At 38.0% G+C, this 19,169-nt stretch overlaps 1 protein-coding gene across 1 annotated transcript in view; it reads right to left on the bottom strand.

Moving 5' to 3' along the window:
* Nucleotides 1-19,169, bottom strand: part of hdac11 (histone deacetylase 11) — a 69,436-nt gene that overhangs the window by 41,954 nt on the left and 8,313 nt on the right. Inside the window, exons 5-6 of the mRNA XM_036559045.1 lie at nucleotides 17,727-17,843; nucleotides 5,488-5,530 (exon numbers count right to left, since the gene is read on the bottom strand). Of these exons, the coding sequence (XP_036414938.1) occupies nucleotides 5,488-5,530; nucleotides 17,727-17,843 (160 nt within the window). The remainder of the gene's footprint in view (nucleotides 1-5,487; nucleotides 5,531-17,726; nucleotides 17,844-19,169) is intronic.

Below are 19,169 nucleotides of genomic sequence, written 5' to 3' on the forward strand. Positions count from 1 at the left end.
CGTTCTTATGTACTATGATAAACTACATATATACAAATACTTCTAAATAAAATATGATATATGGATGATATACAATATATGGACAAATGCTTTAATTAATCACTCACTTTACACTTATATATCTATATATTATATAGAACTGTGGGTAACCGAAGGCCTGGAAGGATACATCTGTTGCATCCTCGAAATCACTCAGAACGTAGGCTGCATTTCTAGACCGTATATGAAGTGTCCTTCACTTCGAAACTGCCTAATATGACGTAGCGGCCGAGAAATGCAGCCTACCTTGGCTGCAGCCCTAAGCTTTGGAATGCAGCTTATAACACTACAGCCAAAGGAATAGGTGCAGAGGAGGGCTAAATATGGGTTGCTAAACGATTTAGGGATTTGAAAGTCAAAAGGAGTTGATACTGGATGTATTACATCGTCGTTGTTGTAACAAAACCATGTATCGGTGAAATGGAAACTCTGTAAGAGAAAAAAAATATTTTCAACTTTACTGTGTACGGTAACATAAGATCTTATTCCAAGAAATGGTGGATCATTTCTTTCGGTACTGTGGACATTTTCAAATGGTGTAAAATAGGTAAAGAGGTACCAGGCTTTGAAAAGACAGTAATGATACGAGTATAAACTGTGTAGTAAGCAAAACCTGTTTTCCAAAATAGCAACAAAGCCTATATGTAGCACCTGGGTGAGTGTTCAATAGCCAAATGTCTCAGAGTCCAAGTGACTGAGAGGCTCTCTTTTTTAATTGGCTGCATATTTATCTATTCAGGGAACGGATCCAATATGTCCTTTCCTGACCTGCCATATTTAGTCTCATTATATGGCCGTGTGCACCACTGTCTCCTCTGTGGCGATGAGCTGAGTTTTCATTAGTATTTATTGCTTGTCCGCGCAACCCCACTCAGCCATTCACGCCTTTCAATTACCACCCGACGTCCTGCGAGGAGACAAGAAAGGAAATCTATGGACACCCGAAGCATGAAAATGAACGTTCTTCTATTGACTATTTAAAATAATGTTTATCAATGCAGATGCGGCGGCTCCGTCTGATCCAGAATGTGAGGAAGCGGCTGAGCCAGCAGGAGCCATTGTGATATAGTGTTTCACTCTCAGCAGTTAGAAATGAGGACGAGTGTGGATTAGCGATGGGTAACACACACACAGCCGCTGGGGAGAGACAATAGTGGCAGAACACAAGTAGTGGCTTTCCACTTCCACTTTACTATAGCAAGTCATTAACTCTGTGTTTGTACATATGATACTGTGCAAAAGTCAAAGATCAACCTTCTCTTATTTTATGTTATGTCATTAAAGCAAGTTCATTATTAGATAAGATTAGATAAGATAATCCACTGCACAAGGAAGGGAAAAGTAAGAGAAAACAGGAGTGTCCAAAACTGGAGCTCAAAAAATGATTAAAAGATAAAGAATAAATGGGACTCCTTACAGCCATGCAAGACCTGGTAGACCACCAAAACTGTCACCATCCGATAAACAGTACTTAAAGCTTTCATCTTTGAGACATGGCAGAATATCAAGCTCCACTTGCATCAGATCTGAAGAAACCCACAGGTCTTTCTGTCCATCTTTCCACTGTGAGATAACAACTCAATTCAAGTAAGAAAAAAAAATTGCAAATCAAACAAAGCTGTTGGTCTGAACAACAGACTGACCACCAGAGCCCTGACCTCAATATCATTTACATGCACTCAATAATCCGATCATAATAGGATTTCTGCAGTTATCTGATCATTCAAATGGTCATGTACACTGCATACTCTGAAGGTCTAGAAATCTGATTAAGAAATCTGATAGAGAGAGCTGGATTTTAGCTCAGTGATCTGATTTCTCAGTGCATGTAGACTCTTACTCGGATTTCTTTCAGATTTCTCAGTTTGCGCATGTGTGAAAACAGCAGTACCCGAAATAAACATGCAGCACTGCTGCGAGATGGCAGCAAAACACATTTGGAGCGACGCTGAAACCAACTACATGCTTCGCTAAATAAAGGATTTATTTATTTTTTTTATCTTCTGGATGATATATGTTCATATTTTTAGGTAAAATGGCTCGATGTTTAAAAAAAAGCCATGGCATGAAGTTTGAGTTTTATATTACGTTTACGTCAGGTCTTCTTCTGTGAGTTTTTTGGCTGGTTGCAAAGCAGAAATCTGATTACTGCCTGACTCATGGAGACCCTGAGGTTCTCCATTATCTGATTACCCAAGTGCATGTAAACGTGTTGATCGCATTACTGACAAAATCTGATTTTCTGCTGTCATCGGATAATTAAGTGCACTGTAACCAATGACGCTTTGAAGCAATGTGTGAATAAGCATTATTGTTGCCTTTAAAACCAGTGACGAACCGTGACTATTAAAACTAGAGGCCATAAATGTCAAAACTCAGTCAAAAGACTGAGAAAAAGAGGGAAAAAATGATGCTAACGTCTGCTAGCATCGATACGGGATTCCAGTAGTTTGTCAGTGCTAAACTGTGGCAATCTGTAAAACACACTTTTTTTGACTGTTCTAGATTAAACCGACATTTTAAGCGCTGAACTACATTCCTACCGGCTACCATCACTGTTATCCATTTTTAATAACCCCACTGATAAGGCCGCACTTGTATTCAGTCAGTGACATATCTGGGAATTCTAGAAGGCCTTTTTTCTCATGAAATCGGTCCCACCTATTGAACATCAAAACATGACAGGCTGATTTCTCTATCACGTCTCAATTATTCTGGTAGTTAATCTAACGCGTTAGTCCATCTCCTTCCTAACCAATAGGAAAGCATGCTTAGCTATATCTACCTAGATAACAAAGAGAAAAGTCATCCCTGATTGGCCAGTTTTCTGCTAGGTGTTTCAATAATTTAACCCCTTTCTTTTCATCCACAACTTAACTGTAATACCCGCACAGTTTAAATATCAGTATGATTCTATTTAATAAAAATAAACTAAAAATTACAGACCTGTAATTTTAATTCGCTGAAGGCCTAGAGGGTCCTGAGGGGTTAAAAACAACATTCAAAACTATATTTAAAATGACAATATACTAATCTGTGATGATCTTGTTGGCCTAGTGGTTGTCAAGCAGTTCCAGCTCTGTCTTAAAGGAGATTACTGTTAATGATAAGGCCTTTATCTGACAAAAACAAAGCTAAAAATGGATTTCATTACCTATTTTGGGAGGTCAGGATTTTATCTACAATATCACAGCAGGTTACATGAGGGCTATGCAGCACCATGATGGCAGCATAGTGGTGTTGTCCACGTCACAGCTATAAGCACATACCTTTTTCAAGCTACCACAAAACAATAGCAAGATTACTCAAACATTAATGAGAACACAGGTTTATACAAACCCAACAACCAATGCAATGCATCCACTCTTCACAAGCAAAACATTTATCCCAGTAAGGATGAAACAGCTGAAAGGTACAAAATAAAGTCGTAAGCAAACAGTAAACTTAAAAATCCAAGCCATCAAGCGTTCTAAGCTAATGCATACTGCTAATGCGGGTGCGGATTTTTTATTTCCTTTCATTTCACCTAATGTCTTACCTCGGCTGACTATGCACAGAGGTAGACAGTTCTCAGATTACTACCGAAAAGGATGATGCCACTCTTTCCTTTAACTTGGGTGGATCTGTAAAAGATCTCACTTTTACAGATCCCCAGGCACATCTTTTGAATATATGAAGCTTCGTTTTCAGAGTACATTCAAAGGAACCCTAGCTCACTGCTAAAAACCTGAAAGCTTTACCGAAGCTTTGGCAGATAGTGGAATGGTTGCTAAGCAGTGGCTAGAGGAGAAGACAAAGCAAAGACGTGAAGAGCATCTGGATTATGATTAGCTGTAACACAATGACAAATATGAAGTTTATTTTTTTGCTCTGCTGCTCGAAAAGTTCCCAGAGTGAGTGAAAACAGCTGTTTGGATTTTCTCATAATTGCCAGTGGAAGCCTCCTAGCGGCTAGGGCCCCTGGGCCATAAAACCCATGGGATGATCTGGGTCTGGCTGTCGAGTTTTAAACTTTTACAGAATTGTTTAATTAGAAAAGTATAAACAAAAGTGTTTTTGTGAGCTGAGCTGGAGGCAGTGTGGATTGGACACATAGTTGCTCACATCAGATGTGTTTTGCATTGAGTGTGAAATTGTGAAAAAAGACTGAACTTCGGATGTGTAGAAAGACATGCATATCCCTTTGAAAAACTGAGAGCAAGTCGCCCAAAAAGAATGGAAGCTGTAATAAGACATTCTAAAATGATAAACAATTTAGTGTAATTATCTAATTAGAAGTTTCTGCCTCGAGATTTCACCACTGCTTTTGAAAAAGAAGGCATTCTCGCTATTAATTTATTATAACTTAATTCTCGATTTTATAGAGATTCATCCACCGTTCTAATCATCATTCTAGATAAATTTAACACTTGTTTCTTCATTCTCAGTTTCCTCCTCTTTTAAACCTGTGAAAGCACACAGTACCAGCAAATTAGGATCATTTTATGCATTCATCTGCAACCAAATAGGTTTTATTTTACTGAAAATATTTCAAACTTTTGAATGTGAATCTATTTTCTGTTGACAAATGTTGACAAATACTAAAACACTTTACTGTTTACAGTTAACTGAAAAGAAAATGAGTGAACTCAGAACTCCATAATTCAAAATATTTTCCACAAAGCAATTGAAAAAACATAAAAGCCTGTGAGTTTTTCAAGCCAGTGACACTAATGCTAGTTTTCAAATGACTTTCCTGCATCAGTGAGCAACAAGTAATAAATAGCAGACTATTTACAGTTTGAGACGATGTCAGTCAGGCACATTACAGTGTCTTTATTTGTAGTCTGTTGTGAGATCAGGCATACAGTATACAGAAGCTGAGCTTGCAAGCAGGACAAAAAAAGCCTACAGTCCAATAAACGTTGAGATCATTTTCATGTGTAAAAATTACTCACGATAACGTCACAGATTTCCAGTGAAGAATGGCATCCATGTGGGAACCAAAAAGACACTGTAAAAGCCTGATGCCCAATAAACACTAATCTAATAGCACGTATTTGAATCTGCTATTAACTTGCATTGAAGCTCGGCTTCTATAGAGTCCTATGGGCTGTGTTTCCACTGGCATCCACAAACATGTTTATGTAGACTATAATGTCTATCAGACCCAGCTCATATCCAAAAAACAAACAGTACCAGAGTGCAGTGACATACAGTAGATATTTTACTCTGTAATCACCAAAAATATGGATGAGTTACGAGCAATACAGACATGCTGTTACCTACTTACAGTGCTCAGTTATGATGAATTTTTACATGAAGCTGTGCTTCCCGTGTAGTCTTGGTATGTATATATGTATTATGTACATGCACACAAACACACTTCTATGTGTCTGTCTGTATGTACACACACACACATACACATATACACACATAAATATTTACATGAGTATATTACCAACTCACCCACATTTATAGCCCATCCTCTGTCCATGGCAAGCTTTCCAGCCTACAAAACAAGAAATAAACTGTTAAAAGAAAACATCTCAACCCGTGTTTTGAAAGAGTTGTGTTTCTGGGTATTCGGCTGCATTATGATGCAATCTTACCACAGGGTTTGCAACATGTTATATCATTATACCTGAAGCCACAGCTCTGACATTCCTGAAATGGAGCTCTAAACCTTTTTTCCAACAACCTGAACATTTTGTATTTATTACACCCCTATTTTCTGTGAGCCACGTTGTTAAAAAAAAAAAAAAAGTGGCAAAGTAAACAGCAAAATACTTCTCAGTTTCCGAAAAGTTCTATCCCATATGGTACACTGAAGGGCATATATCTTACTTGTTTTCCCTGAGGTGCACTTACAGCATTTGTTTGGCTCACTGTTCAGATAACCATTTTCCATCCTCTCTTTTTCTTTTTTATTCATTACACTTTAACAGGCTATTTTGGTTACTATGTCTTTAAGACCAATTTATGCAAAAAAAATCTCTGTTCTCACTGGCTGCCCAATATTGAATTTTCAACTTTCCTGTAGTTTCAATTCAGGAAAGACTGGCAGGAAATTGCCTTCACTGGAACCTGTGTGGTTCATAATATCAATAAATAACTGTCTACAAAAATGCTCTATCTCTGACACAGCAGTAATCAAAAAGAAATGACATCAGAGATAATATAACCCAGACTGTATTACTGTAACAAAAGACATCTATGGTGAATACAGTACCAGTCAAAAGTGTGTACACACCTACACAAACAAAGTAAATCTATTATTTGTAAAAATAATAGATTCACTCCGATCAGAAATACTGCCAGTCTACCAAATAGGGCTATATAGAGCCACAACACACCTGATTGGCTCCAACACACCTGAGGACTCCACTAATTAATGTTCAGGTGCATGCACATGCAGTACATGAGGGGGTGGGCAAACATGAGACAGTGATTTGAGAAAACGAGTAACACCAAAACATGTGATAAACATCATAGAGAGAAAGCAACTTGATATTGACTGGTTAGCAGTGAATGATGTATGGTGCTTTTTCAGATAAATATGCATATTTTCACTTTCAAGAAAAATGAATAAATATTATATTTAATTCCTTAAAAAGCTCCTTATGATGATGCACTTTTGTTGTCATAGTAGCCAGTATAGCTTCATACATTTTACCACACTACAGTGAGAGTGAGAATAGTCGTCACGTTTTAAAAGAGCAGTGTAAAGGTTTTAGTGCCATCTAGCAGTGAGGTTACAGACTTCAATTAACTGAATACCCCTCCCTCGCCCCAAGCGTGTAGTAGAACCTATGGTGGCCTTCAGGCTTTCTGCTGCTGCCTGTCCCAATTTTGTTTTGCTTCTTCATGTTTTTGCTGTTTTGATGACGAAGATTCACCCTCCTTTTTACTATCCGGTGTCGACCAGAGTAGAATGGGTTCCCCTTTTGAGTCTTGGTTCCTCTCAAGGTTTCTTCCTCTTGTTCTCAGGGAGTTTTTCCTTGCCACTGTCACCACTGGCTTGCTCATGGGGGCTTGGACCCAGATTTGTCTGTAAAGCTGCTTTGTGACAACACCTGTTGTGAAAAGTGCTATATAAATAAACTTTGACTTGACTTGACTTTGCTTTTTCTTGAGCTAAATAATAAGCATGATCCTCCATTTGTCAAAATGTGGGTTCTCAAATGTCTCATAACACAAAATGGTTAGCAAAATGGTTAGCACCAACAGCTGCTTCAGAAAAAAAAAACATGAAATGTACTCTCTAAAACCAGTGTTTTCCATTCTGGGCTACTGCTGAAACATGGCGGCAAAACATGTTAGAAGTGGATCTGCTCCTGTGTAGATATGAGGGGCTCACTCTAAGCTAAAAAAACATAACAATTCATAGTTACAGGTGTTTATGCACTAATGAAAACATGCTTTTGTATAACATATTCCATTTCTGCTAAAAGATCACCCTAAATCTTACACACTGCACCTTTAAGTATTTTCACAGGCCAGTCATTCAAGAAAGAATAGTTTTTAAGCTTTGCACAGGCATGTTTTGTAACTATATCTTAGTAAATATGGTCCATAGTGTACATTCAGTCAGGGTGTCCTAATCTCAGTAAGAAAAGTGTGATCAGAAGAAAATCTGACAGCTTTTGTCACTTAGTGTGGCCAAGAACCACCTACTTTGACCGGAAACGGCCAGCCAAATAGTGCAAGTGCAAAACAATCAATCACAAAACACCTGAATGCCTTAACATAAAAAAACATAAACACAGTTTTTATTCAACAACTATATATCTTGCTCCAAAAGGCTTTATTATTGTTACACTGAAGAAAAGACAACTGCTTGCTGCTGGTGCTGGTCAGCAAAAGTCTCCCACAGAGATGGATAAATGTATACACAGATGTGAGGACAGCCAATCAGAATGCAAGTGATCAAATAATAAATAATTTATTTACTATTCCTTCACATCATATTTATGCCTGTTATTGCACATTTGCACTGTCTGTTTTGCACTATTGCTACTATTTGCACTTTCGGTAGATGCTAACTGCATTTCATTGCCTTGTACTTGTACTGAGCAATGACAATAAAGATCTATCTATCTATCCATCTATCCATTCATCCATCCATCCATCCATCCATCCATCCTGAGAGTTAGATAGGTCATCTTAGCATGTGATAAATATCAGATACTCCGTCTACATGCAGGTAGAGTGTCAGAGCCTGACAGTAGGTGTGTCCTGATTTTTGACAGGTACTCCATGTTACCATGTGACCTTTCAGATTTATATGGCACTCTGGTCCAAGAGCAGCTCACCTACCAGAGGCATCCAGGTCCATCTAATCCATAAACAGCACATTAACACCAGTGCAGGAGAGAGGAGAAGAGCCCTCACTCACTCACTTATACAGCAACCAAACATGCACGCATGCATAGAAGCGGCCTTATCGAGTGTTCTCCCCCGAGTCTTGCTGCATGGCTTTGCATGAAGTAAAGGTTATCTAGTGGCCCTTGAGGAGCCACATCTCTCTCTCTCACTCTCTCTCCGTCTATTTTTCGTTCTCTCTCTCAGTCTATTTCTCTCTCTTTGTCTATTTTTCCCTATTTCTCTATCTCTCTGTCTATTTCTCTCTTTCTTTCACTATTTCTTTCTCTCTCACTATCCATTTTTCTCTCTTTGTCTATTTCTCCACCTCTGTCCATTTCTTTCTCTCTCTCACTGTCCATTTCTCTTTCTCAGTCTATTTCTCTCTCTTATTGTCTCTTTATTTCTCTATCTCTGTTTCTCTGTCTATTTCTCTCACTATCCATTTCTTTCTCTTTTCTCTTTTTCTCTCCCTCTCCACACACTCTCTTTCTCCATTTCATTTGCTCCATTTTTCTCTCTAGTTCTCTTTTATCTCTCACTAAGTCTTTCTTTCTTTCTTACTCACTTTTTCTCTCGCTCTCTTGATCTTTTTTGTCTCATTCCACGTCTCTCTCTCTCTCTCCCTCCTTCATTCACTCTCTCTGTCTTGTCTAGTTGAAGATGCACCTAATACAGCACACAATATTTAAAATTTCAATCATCCTTCATCAATGTGAGTAGAGTAGAACAGTGTGCACATATCGCCCTCTATATTACATTTTTAGCAGGATATGGAGCTGCAATTCTAAATGCGAGTGAAGACTGGAGTATAAGCATTTTCATCTATCATCTCGTAAACCCCTCAAATCTGAAAAAAGCCTCAAACCACTCACAAAGCTAAGTGTAAAGCTGCAGACTCAATGTATTTCCATCATCAGAGCGTATCTCTGAGATCTAAGATGGATCTAAGCAGTTTGTTTCTTTGTGATTCAGGAGCTGCCTGTGTTTTTTTCCCTGCTGAGAAGAATGGCAAAGCTCTAAAAGACCAGTAGCTCCCTAAAAGCTCCCTAAAAGCACTTTCCACCTGAAGTTTAAATCCAACCCGAGTCATAATCGCCCCAGCAGAGTCAGATAATGAAGTGATTCCCTCGGAGTAAACAGGGACAGGATTGTACACATAGCAAGCAGGATTACACACACATGGCCAGTGCACTCCTCTAGCCTGGACATCTATGCGGACCCTAATCACCTGCAGAGATGGCCCTGTTCACACCTTAGGGTCATTAAATAATGCAATAAATACACTGATGGGTGACCTTTGCAGATCCACAATTACACACTGTCATCCATCTGTTTCTCTGCTAGCCCCCTTTCCACAGGACCACCACAGAGCAGACATTCTTTGGGCAGTGGATCATTCTCACCACTGCAGTGACACTGACATGGTGGTGGTGTGTTAGTGGGTGTTGTGCTGGTATGAGTGGATCAGACAGTTTAACTGAGGAAGACCGATGCTACAAAATGTTTATCCACCTGTTGCATGCAATTACACATTTCCACCAGAGAGGTCTCCAAATCCCCAAATCTGACATAGGTTAGCTTTACAACTAACAAAATAATTTGTCATGAAATGTTCACACAATTTGAAGGGCATCTTTTTTCAAATGAAGTACACAAATAATAACCAATAATAAAAACAGTTTTTGGTTATGATGGCGACAACATAATAACTGGTTGCTGTGGAGTCATCACTGTTATTGTTTGGTGGAGACCAATTAAGTGTTTCTTTAGTTCAGTCCATTTTGATGTGTTAACACTCCACTAGACTCCACACTAAATAAATAAAGTACAATGGGTCTCAAAGGTCATTTACAAGCAAAACACATCACTGATGTGGCAATATCAGAAATATGAGAAATCCTGCAGTCTATGCTCGACAGAGCTTGCAAGAGAGAAGCTAACAAAAGCAACAGCAAAGCAGGAAGCTACAGTTCCCCTCAAAACAACAAGTAACAAAGTGGTATGAGTGCGAGAGGCTACAGTCTCAGAGGAGTTGGAACATCCAGCCGCTGCTGGGCTCAGGGGATGCCAGTGATAAAAACTGGAAACTGTGTTCACCTGTTTTTCATCATCACCTTGCCTGAGTTTCATGTTCAGAACTCTGCATAAACACAGTGAAAATAATGGAATGGGATTATTGAAAATAAATAGCTTATTTTGTCCACTTATATACAAACCCAATTCCAAAAAAGTTGGGGACAGTATGTGAAATGCTAATAAACAGAGAAAGCAGTGATTAGTACATTCTGTTTGACCTGTATTAAATTGAATATGGCAGACAATATTTTGTAGCAGGAACATGTTTACCACAGTGTTACATCGTCTTTACTTTTCACAGCACTTAATAATTGTTTGGTGACTGAAGACAAACTGATTCAGTTTTGAAGCTGAATTTTTTACTATTCTTCTTTCATAAAAGTGTTCAGCTGTGCAACCGTATGAGCTCTTTGCTGTTGTGTATTGAGCTGGTCAAGAAACATTATTTTTAAACCTCTGGATTTTTCACTGATGCATTTTTGGCAAAGCGGTTTCGACCCATCCTTCCTCATAAAGGACTCTGCCTTACTTGGATGCCCCTTTTAAATCCAAGCATAAATGCATCACCAATTTCCAATGTTTTTAAAAGTTTTTTTTTCTTAAATTGCTCCCATCCCAACTTTCTTTTGGAACATGCTGCAGGCATCAATTTCAGAATGAGCATATGTTTACAAAAACAATGCAGTTGATAAGGTAAAACATTACATACCTTGTCTTTGTACTGTTTTTGCTCAAATACAGCTCAAAGTAGATTTATAAATCACTGCTTTCTGTTTTTGTTTACATTTTACCTACTGTCCCAACTCTTTTGGATTTGGGTTTGTTACTGCAATCCTTTTTAAATGGGAGCAAGTAGAGTGAATAAGACCAAAGCTATTAATTGTGATTAGCTACAAAAATTTGCATTAGGGATGCATTAGGGATGCACGATCAAAACTGTCTGAAATCGGAATCAACAGATTTTTGCTCAAAGCATGAAATCAATAATCAGACAGTTTTTGTTTTTATTTTGGGAGATGTTGCAATTTGTGATGTAAATAAGGTACATCGTGAGGCAGGTAAGTGCACTTACACTGTATCTGAATGCTGCAGCTACACCTGCATCAGAATGTCATAGCATAATCAGGCATGACCCCTTGTGCTTCTTACTTTTTATGTAGCACTTCATTTGATTCCTGTTATTTAAAAAGACAACTGATTTAAAATTGAACAAATGAAAATGCCTGTTTGACCGACTACAGATAATTTAAGCAAATAATCTTGCTTATATTGCAAGTTTGGCTAATAAAAAGTACAGGAAATGTGCTAGTGTGTCTTATTGCTCATTAAGCCAACACAGTGTGTACTTCATATGTAAAATATTTAGCTAATTTTGGCTGTTAAGAAATTACCATAAGCCATTAAAATTCATAGTCTGCTTTTAACACTGCTTTTCTTATATATTATATATATATTTTGTATATATTTTATATATTTTGCCCATCCCTGACCACGCACATGCACACACGCATCCTCAGCACTGACTCCCAGACTACCTTCTTCCATCACAGCTGAGCGAGACTAGTGTGTTTAGAGTATCCTCTCTCTCCTCACAGTCCGCTCTGTAGCTGAAACTAACCGCTGCACACGCTGCCTCTGCAATCAGAGCGCTGCCAGGCAGCTCTCTGCAGGCGGACGAGGCTGGCAGTCAATTAGCAGTGCGGGTGGCTAGCAAGAGCGGCCTGACGGGTGGGTAATTACATACTCCGCCTGAGAGACAGAGAGAAACTCCTCACAGTCTCTATTGCCGGCCAAAAAAGCCTTAGAGGACACATGTGTACCGGGGCCATAAGGGGAGCGCTGCATTATGTACCAAAAGTTCAATGCTTTTTCAATACTACAGCATGGCAAACAATTTAGATTTCTAACTTTCAGTTAGACAGATCAGTGGCTGAAATAAAGGGGAAAGTAAATGGGAAATTTCATCATTACTGTCAGCCCAAATTTAAAATTACTTCTGATAATAACAATTGATAACTTGGCTGCTGAGCGTTTGCTTGCATACTGGCGCACATATAGATGTGCGTTGATGCTACATGGTGACAATGTCAGTGTGAAAGTTGGTCAAGGTTCTCAAAGAGGAAAACAGAGCTGCGGACTTTCACTACCTACCCTTAGAAGTCTAGAGCTATTATCAATTTTTTATAGCTACATTTGATTTAAAGGTTCATGTCTGCACTTCTTTAGTCAATTTTTTAAGGCCAATAAATGACAAATATACAGCAAAAAGGATGTTTGGCTTTCCCTAAAACAAGATGCAACAAAAATGTTTCATTCAATTCAAATCATAAAACAATATTTGATCTACTTATAAGCACAAACATGGAATTGACTTGAAGTTTACAATTTGTACTTTTGACCAAATTCTCGATATTCATTTCAATTGAGAAATAGTTAACATAAAATTAGACCTTGCTTTTATTAAATCAGCAGTAGTGGCAACGTCTGAGGGTTAATTTTAAGAGTTTGTTCTACCAGCTGATAATGATGTCTATGCTACAGTACTTCTGGGCAACCCACCCACAAGTAAATCAGGTAAATCAGGTTCCATATCCATACCTGGATCTTTACTGTCAGTTTGCCATTGGAAGTTATTCAGTGTCAATGTTAACCATGACAAAATGTAAAGCAGGGTAACAAACCACTACTAAATATGTTACACAGTACAAAAATAAGAGTAAAGCAAATATATTCGGTCACAGTGGAACTGATATACCTCTCTTGAGCCTTCCAAGATATCGTTCTGCATGCAGAAAAAGAATAAATACACAGACGCAGTTTAAAGAGTGATGAACTACCTCCAACTAATAGAAATGATACTTCCTAGAAGCTTTCATGTCATAATACCTTCTTCCTCCACTTCTGAGAACAGTCTAATGCTTTTACTCATAATGGTTCAAAGAATAGTTTGCTGAAAAAACTAATTTACACCTTACACCCAAATGTAGTCAGTCAGCTAAGACATGTTCAGTGTCTGAAGTTTGCTTCACTAGTTTTGCACTGGAGCTGCAAGGCTAATGCTAACAGGAAATAGAAGAATATATACTACTAATCAGAATTGTGCCAGCCTAAATGATCACACACTTACCCCAAACCGTGTTGTTAAGAAATCTCAAATAGACTAGCTTATGTGGTTTTTGACACTGTGTGACATTCTTGTATGTATAAAAAATTACAAAATTGAGGCTTCAAGATGGATGCTGTCATTGTTTTAAGCTATGCTAGCTTTTGACTACATTCGCCTCTGAGGCTGATCCTCAGAGCTACAGACTTTCACTACCTAAAGCAAAATAGCTTAAAACATTTAGTCGTATGCAAAAGTTTGAACATCTCCGGATGAATGACGTTTTGTTGATTTTCTAAACGAAAGTGAGTTAACACATTCTCTACAGAGAATAAACTTTATGTTTATTTGCTGAGTCTGACATATTTAAAATGTGCCATAAAACATTTTATGGGTTCTTTTCCCCAGATATACTAAAATGAGCAGATAAACAGTAACTGTGCATTGCAATATGCTGAAGTGTGTTTTCTTAGAAAGACTACTTAGATAACCAATAAAACATATATTTTGCACATGACTGTGTAGCCCAGCAATGCTGGATCAGGTTAACCCAGTGTGTGTTCTGTTATATAGTGACCCAGCCCTGGGTTATGGATATGACCCAAATGTTTGCATACAACTGCATAAGGCAGATAGCATTCGCAGCTAGCGTCCAGAGAATATGAGGCACCTAACCTTATGCTCCCTGCAGTTCATTTATGGATTATCGTGCAAACTTGTTAAAATGCAACAAACGTAAAAAAAATGGTACGAACATTTAGGGTATTGGCATCAGACACATCAAGACGTAAATTATTGCTTATACCATTTACAATATCATACTGGTACATACATACTTTCAATACTTTTACCATATTGGTTTAAATTTAGAACTGAAAACTTATTTCAAAATCCTTTCACTTTGAATGACTCTATACTTTGATGTTTTTGTTATTAAAACTAATTATTAAACATTCCATTTTGTCACGCAAAAACAATCATAACACTACCAAAATTTTACCAAATGTTTCAGTAGTGACTACTTCGGCAGTGAGAATTTTAGTTAATTTTGAGCAGAACGTAAAAACGCCAGTACATGAGAAGCTAGCAGAGCTTTTACAGTTGTACACACATAAAATCAAATATTTTTCCTTAAAACACAAAAAGTTTACTTAATTGCAGAAAATACATTTCAGTAGTGACAATTTTTAATGTTACACACTGATTTTCAGACTTTGGGACACATTTACTTACAGTTTGGATCTAACTGCTTACCATGTGGCCATGAGGGATAGGGATGCAGTCTCACTTCCTGCTCTAAAATGCAGGGGTGTGGCTAAAATAAGGCTCAGCCTATGGGATAAAACTCTGTGTTTCAGTAGTGACATGGCAATGTGGGTCAGCATTTTTTTAATAAAGTACTGAAAAAAGTAAAATCATGATAAATCTAAATTGTTCAACTTGACTTTAAAAGAAATCAAAAAGATCGTTTAAAAGATCTGGCAAAAAAAACAGCAAGGCCAGAGAATGTGACCATAGCTTTAAAGGAATAGCTTGACCAAACAGGCTAATCTAGCCACTGATTTTAGCACAATGTCATTTCTCCAATGCTGTGGTGTTAATTTTTATTTACTGCTTGCATCATTAGCTTTTTGACTTTAACAGAGTTGCACCACTTGGCGAATCCCCTCAGAGTTTTGGCTATCACAGATGTTCCAAAACTTTCAAACCGTCTGTTTTTCCCCAGGTTACCATCACTTCTGCCAGCAAGGCCCAAAACAGCAATTCACTGGTGCTTTTCCACAACCCAAAGCATTCTCGTTCACAATGAAACACTGAATAATCCTCCACAGAGCTTTTTTGCCCTCAAAAAATAAAACCATGGAGCTTTTTTTATACCATGTAAAAACTGAAGCAGTAAAAGGCAAACCTAGAGGACAATAAACATTCCTAAATAAACAAGCAGCTACCACTGGGTGCCATAAATCCGTCTTCTAAACAGAGAACTAAGGGAAATTAAAAGTGCAGATTTATTTCGAATAGGCAACATGGCTAGTATGGAACATAAAGCAAAGCACTGAGTAGAACAATGCTATACATTTAAAAGCCTCTGAAGATTCATCAGTATATTTATAAAGATCAAGACCATATAGAGGACAGAAATCAACACAGAGCTATTAGTTCAGGACTGAGGGGGAAATGGTCACTAAAGTTCTAATAGGCATTATAAGTATAATATTGAAAATACATAATTGAAGTTAGAATTCCTAGAAATAAAGAACATGGATATGAAATGAACTGAATAAAACAACTAATGAAGTTCTTCATCATTATTTTTTTAACTTTAACTCTGAATTTGAACTGAAGACTGAAAAAAAAGATAAAGCAGTAGAAGGTTAACAGCATTCACACAAAGGGAAACAACCAGATAAACAACCGCTGAATGACATCCAGTGTGAGGAAGCTGAGTGCATCCTCACTCACTCATTTGGTCAGTGTAGCTGAGGGACTGAGAATAACTAGAAAGCAGGGATGCAGGAAGGTGTTTTAAGTTGGGGTGCTTAAATTTTAAACAGCATATAAGTGAACCTGAACAATGACGTCATGCAAATGATTTGCCTTTTATTATTTGTCTGTTTTTCTTACATTTATATCAAGTAGGTGTCATAACATGCTATAATGAGGTGAGAGGAGACAAAATACAAAAATAACTGAAACATCAAACCGCTGATGCATACTCTTTTTCTGCTCTCTCTTTCTGGATGAACTTTATGCAAATGAACTGAGCAGTGACCAATCAGATTGCTGATATTGTGTCTTGAGATTAAAAGTGGAACACACACAGAGTGGGAGATTTAACGGTTGATTAAAAAAGCTATTATTATGTTCAATTTCTTGTATTTTAATATTAAAGTACAATATGAATTCAATACAATATAAATATAATATTAGGCTGCTTTGGGGCTTGGAACACTTTTCCTCTTCGCACCTCAACCCGCTTGTATTTTAGAGGTGTGCCCCCAAGCGGGCAACAATTGTTGGGGGAAGTGTTTTCGTTCGTCATATTGAAAATACAGTGTTAAATTTAACAGTGTACAGCTACTGCGGAATTTGAAATTATATACACTCACAGAGCACTTTATTAGGAACACTGTACTAATACTGAGTAAGGCCTCCTTTTGCTCTCAAAACAGCCTCAATTCATCGTGGCATGAATTCCACAAGATGTAGGAAAGGATTCCATTGAAATTCTTCATGTAATTCCTGCAGATTTTTCAGGTTCACTTTCATGCTGTGAGTCTCCCATTCTAACACATCCCAAAGCAGGATTCAGATCCGGTGCCTGGGAAGGCCACTGAAGAACAATGAATTCATTGTCATGTTCATGAAGCAAGTTTGAGACAACTTTTGCTTTGTGACATGGTGCATTATCATGCTGGAAATAGCCATAAGAAGTAAATTGTGTAAATTAAGAGCTGCACATGGTCAGCAACAACATTCAAATAGGCTGTGGTATTCAACCGATGACTAATTGGTAGGGCTCAAAGTGTGCCAATAATTGGTGCCATTTCCTACACTACTGACCCTACTATCTGTGTGCCTCAGCAAAAATGGAGATTCATCAGACCAGGCTACGGTTTCCCAGTCTTCAACTGTCCAGTTTTGGTGTGCCCACAGCAGCCTCAGCTTTCTGACAGAAGTGGAACCTGACTCAGTCCTCTGCTGTTGTAGCCCATCCACCGCAAGTTTTGCCATGTTGTGCATTCTGAAATGCTTTCCTGCCCACCACAGATGTACAGAGTGGTTATCTGAATAAGCATAACCTTTCTGTCAGCTCAAACCAGTCTGGACATTCTCCATTGACCTCTCTCATCAACAAAGCATTTCCATCTGCAGTACTGCTTACTGGATGTTTTTTCTTTATTGCACCATTTTGCGTAAACTCTAGAGACTGTTCGGTGTGAAAACCACAGGAGATCAGCAGTTATAAATAACTATGAAAACACAGATTTACACACATATTGATTTGCATCTTGAATTTACTTCCTTATCATTACTGTTGTCAAGGTCAGTTAAAGCTCTAATTCCTGTCTTTGCATCTGATATCATTAAGAGGCTGCTGTGGGGTCTTAAGGGGTAAATGCACAACGGTTGTGTGTGTGTATGACTCTGAAGGACGTACCATGATTGTTCCTCCTGTCTGGGTGCGTAACGGCCTCAGCACTTTCCGCTGCACCAGGAAATTGGGCAGAAATATAAGCGGAGGGATTTCCGTGATGGTGGCAACCACCAAAGACCACTGCAGAAAGATAAGAAAACACACACACATATTTTCACGCTAAAAAGCAAGTGTTGATTATACTATAGATCTTTATCACAACTTCAGACTATTAGGAAATACAGTAAACAACAAACAAGGCACAAAAATGCACCAGTGAGACAAAAATTCAAGCATAACACAAAAGCACAGCTTAATGTTAACATCCTGGGCCCAGTTCCCCAAAAGCATCATAGTGTTAAGATCATATTAACTCTTAGAAGTCTAGAGCTATTATCAATTTTTTATAGCTACATTTGATTTAAAGTTCATGTCTGCATTTCTTTTTTCATTGTTTTTCAAGGCCAACTAATGACAAAAATACAGCAAAAATGAGAGAAATAGTTAACATAAAATTAGACCATGCTTTTATTAAATCGGCAGTAGTGGCAACTTCTGAGGGTTAATTTTAAGAGTTTGCTTTACCAGCTTATGATAATGTCTATACTACAGTACTTCTGGGCAACCCATCCACAGGTAAATCAGGTTCCATATCCATACCTGGATCTTTACTGTCAGTTTGCCATTGGAAGTTATTCAGTGTCAATGCTAACCGTGACAAAATGTAAAGCAGGGTAACAAACCACTACTAAAATATGTTACACAGTACAAAAATAAGAGTAAAGCAAATATATTCGGTCACAGTGGAACTGATATACCTCTCTTGAGCCTTCCAAGATATCGTTCTGCATGCAGAAAAAGAATAAATACACAGACGCAGTTTAAAGAGTGATGAACTACCTCCAACTAATAGAAATGATACTTCCTAGAAGCTTTCATGTCATAATACCTTCTTCCTCCACTTCTGAGAACAGTCTAATGCTTTTACTCATAATGGTTCAAAGAATAGTTTGCTGAAAAAACTAATTTACACCTTACACCCAAATGTAGTCAGTCAGCTAAGACATGTTTTGTGTCTGAAGTGTGCTTCATTAGTTTTGCACTGGAGCTGCAAGGCTAATGCTAACAGGAAATAGAAGAATATATACTACTAATCAGAATTGTGCCTGCCTAAATGATCACACACTTACCCCAAACCGTGTTCAGTTGTTAAGAAATAGACTAGCTTATGTGGTTCTTGACACTGTGTGACATTCTTGTATGTATAAAAATGTACAAAATTGAGGCTTCAAGATGGATGCTGTCATTGTTTTAAGCTATGCTAGCTTTTGACTGCTATTGCCTCTGAGACTGATCCTCTCTGGGCAAACCCATAAGGTTTGTGTTGACTTAAGCTGGGCCCTACACTACACAGTTGTTTGCCTGATTTTAACCTTGATTTGCCCCTTGAAACAAATGTTCACAATC

The sequence above is a fragment of the Colossoma macropomum genome, unplaced genomic scaffold, assembly GCF_904425465.1.
Source record: "Colossoma macropomum unplaced genomic scaffold, Colossoma_macropomum, whole genome shotgun sequence".
Classification (NCBI taxonomy): Eukaryota; Metazoa; Chordata; class Actinopteri; order Characiformes; family Serrasalmidae; genus Colossoma; species Colossoma macropomum.